The 1,001-nt window shown below is 46.5% G+C and overlaps 1 protein-coding gene across 1 annotated transcript in view; it reads right to left on the reverse strand.

Annotated features, from left to right (window-relative positions):
* SCO1 (synthesis of cytochrome C oxidase 1) overlaps window positions 1-700 on the reverse strand; it is a gene marked incomplete at its 5' end in the record, with an annotated part of 5,233 nt that extends 4,533 nt beyond the window's left edge. Inside the window, one exon of the mRNA XM_010174689.1 lies at window positions 503-700. Coding sequence (XP_010172991.1) covers window positions 503-700 — 198 coding nt within the window. The remainder of the gene's footprint in view (window positions 1-502) is intronic.
* Between the last annotated feature and the right edge of the window lie 301 nt (window positions 701-1,001).

Raw genomic sequence — 1,001 nt, forward strand, 5'->3', positions numbered from 1 at the left:
TATTTTCTTCGCTTTAGTCCCCACTCCCACCTGCTTGGTTCCTACTGTCCTTGCGCCGTACCTCTTCAGGGCCCACAGGTTCAGAAAACCATCTCTCTCACATACCCCTCCCCTGATCTCCATTCCACAGCACAGTCACTCTCAGAAAAGATTCTCACTGAGATTTGTTCTCAGCATGAATAAAATAGAGAGTAAAAAACCCTAATAAACCCCACAACCACTTCTTGGAAAAACTACAATGCAATGATACCGTTCCCTGTAACCTGCCATCATCACATTTTACTACCAAGAAGTCCCCTGTTGCAGACAGATCAGTGCTGTCATGCTCTCAAATTCAGATCCTAGTGACAGAGAGATTGATGTATGTATCACTTTGCAATTAATTCAACTACTGAATAGTAGTCTACAGCATTTTTTAAAAAACACCATCACTTATTACTTTTACCACAGTGAACCTGGACCTCCCACAGAAAGGACCACTACACCAACCGAATTTCCATACCAATTTCATCTACCACTTCAATCATTTTCTCCAGTTCATCAGGACAGATGTCAGGGCAGTGTGTGAAGCCAAAGTAGATCAGCACCCACTGGCCGATGTAGTCCTTGCTGGTTTTGGGCTGTCCCTCATGGCTGATGAGTGAGAAGGGTCCTCCTAGCAGCGGTTTCCCAATGCCTCGGTTTCGTTCCTTCTCCAGTTCTACAAAAAACAAAGGGGGATCAAACACATCCATGCCACAATCCATGCTGCTCCCCAGGCGAACCTCAGAAGCAGTCGAGACTCAGGCAACCTTGAAGAGTCATGGCCCAGGGCACTGAAACGTCAAGATCTACCAATGCCCACCGTGTCTAACATGGACAAGACTTCCTTAAAGCAAAACATAGAATCGTAGAAGGGTTTGGGTTGGAAGAGACCTTAAAGATCATGCAGTTCCAACCCCCCTGCCATCAGCAGGGACACCTTCCACTAGACCAGGTTGCTCAAAGCCTCATCCAACCTG

Source organism: Antrostomus carolinensis, unplaced genomic scaffold (assembly GCF_000700745.2).
Source record: "Antrostomus carolinensis isolate BGI_N321 unplaced genomic scaffold, ASM70074v2 scaffold45698, whole genome shotgun sequence".
Taxonomy (NCBI): Eukaryota; Metazoa; Chordata; class Aves; order Caprimulgiformes; family Caprimulgidae; genus Antrostomus; species Antrostomus carolinensis.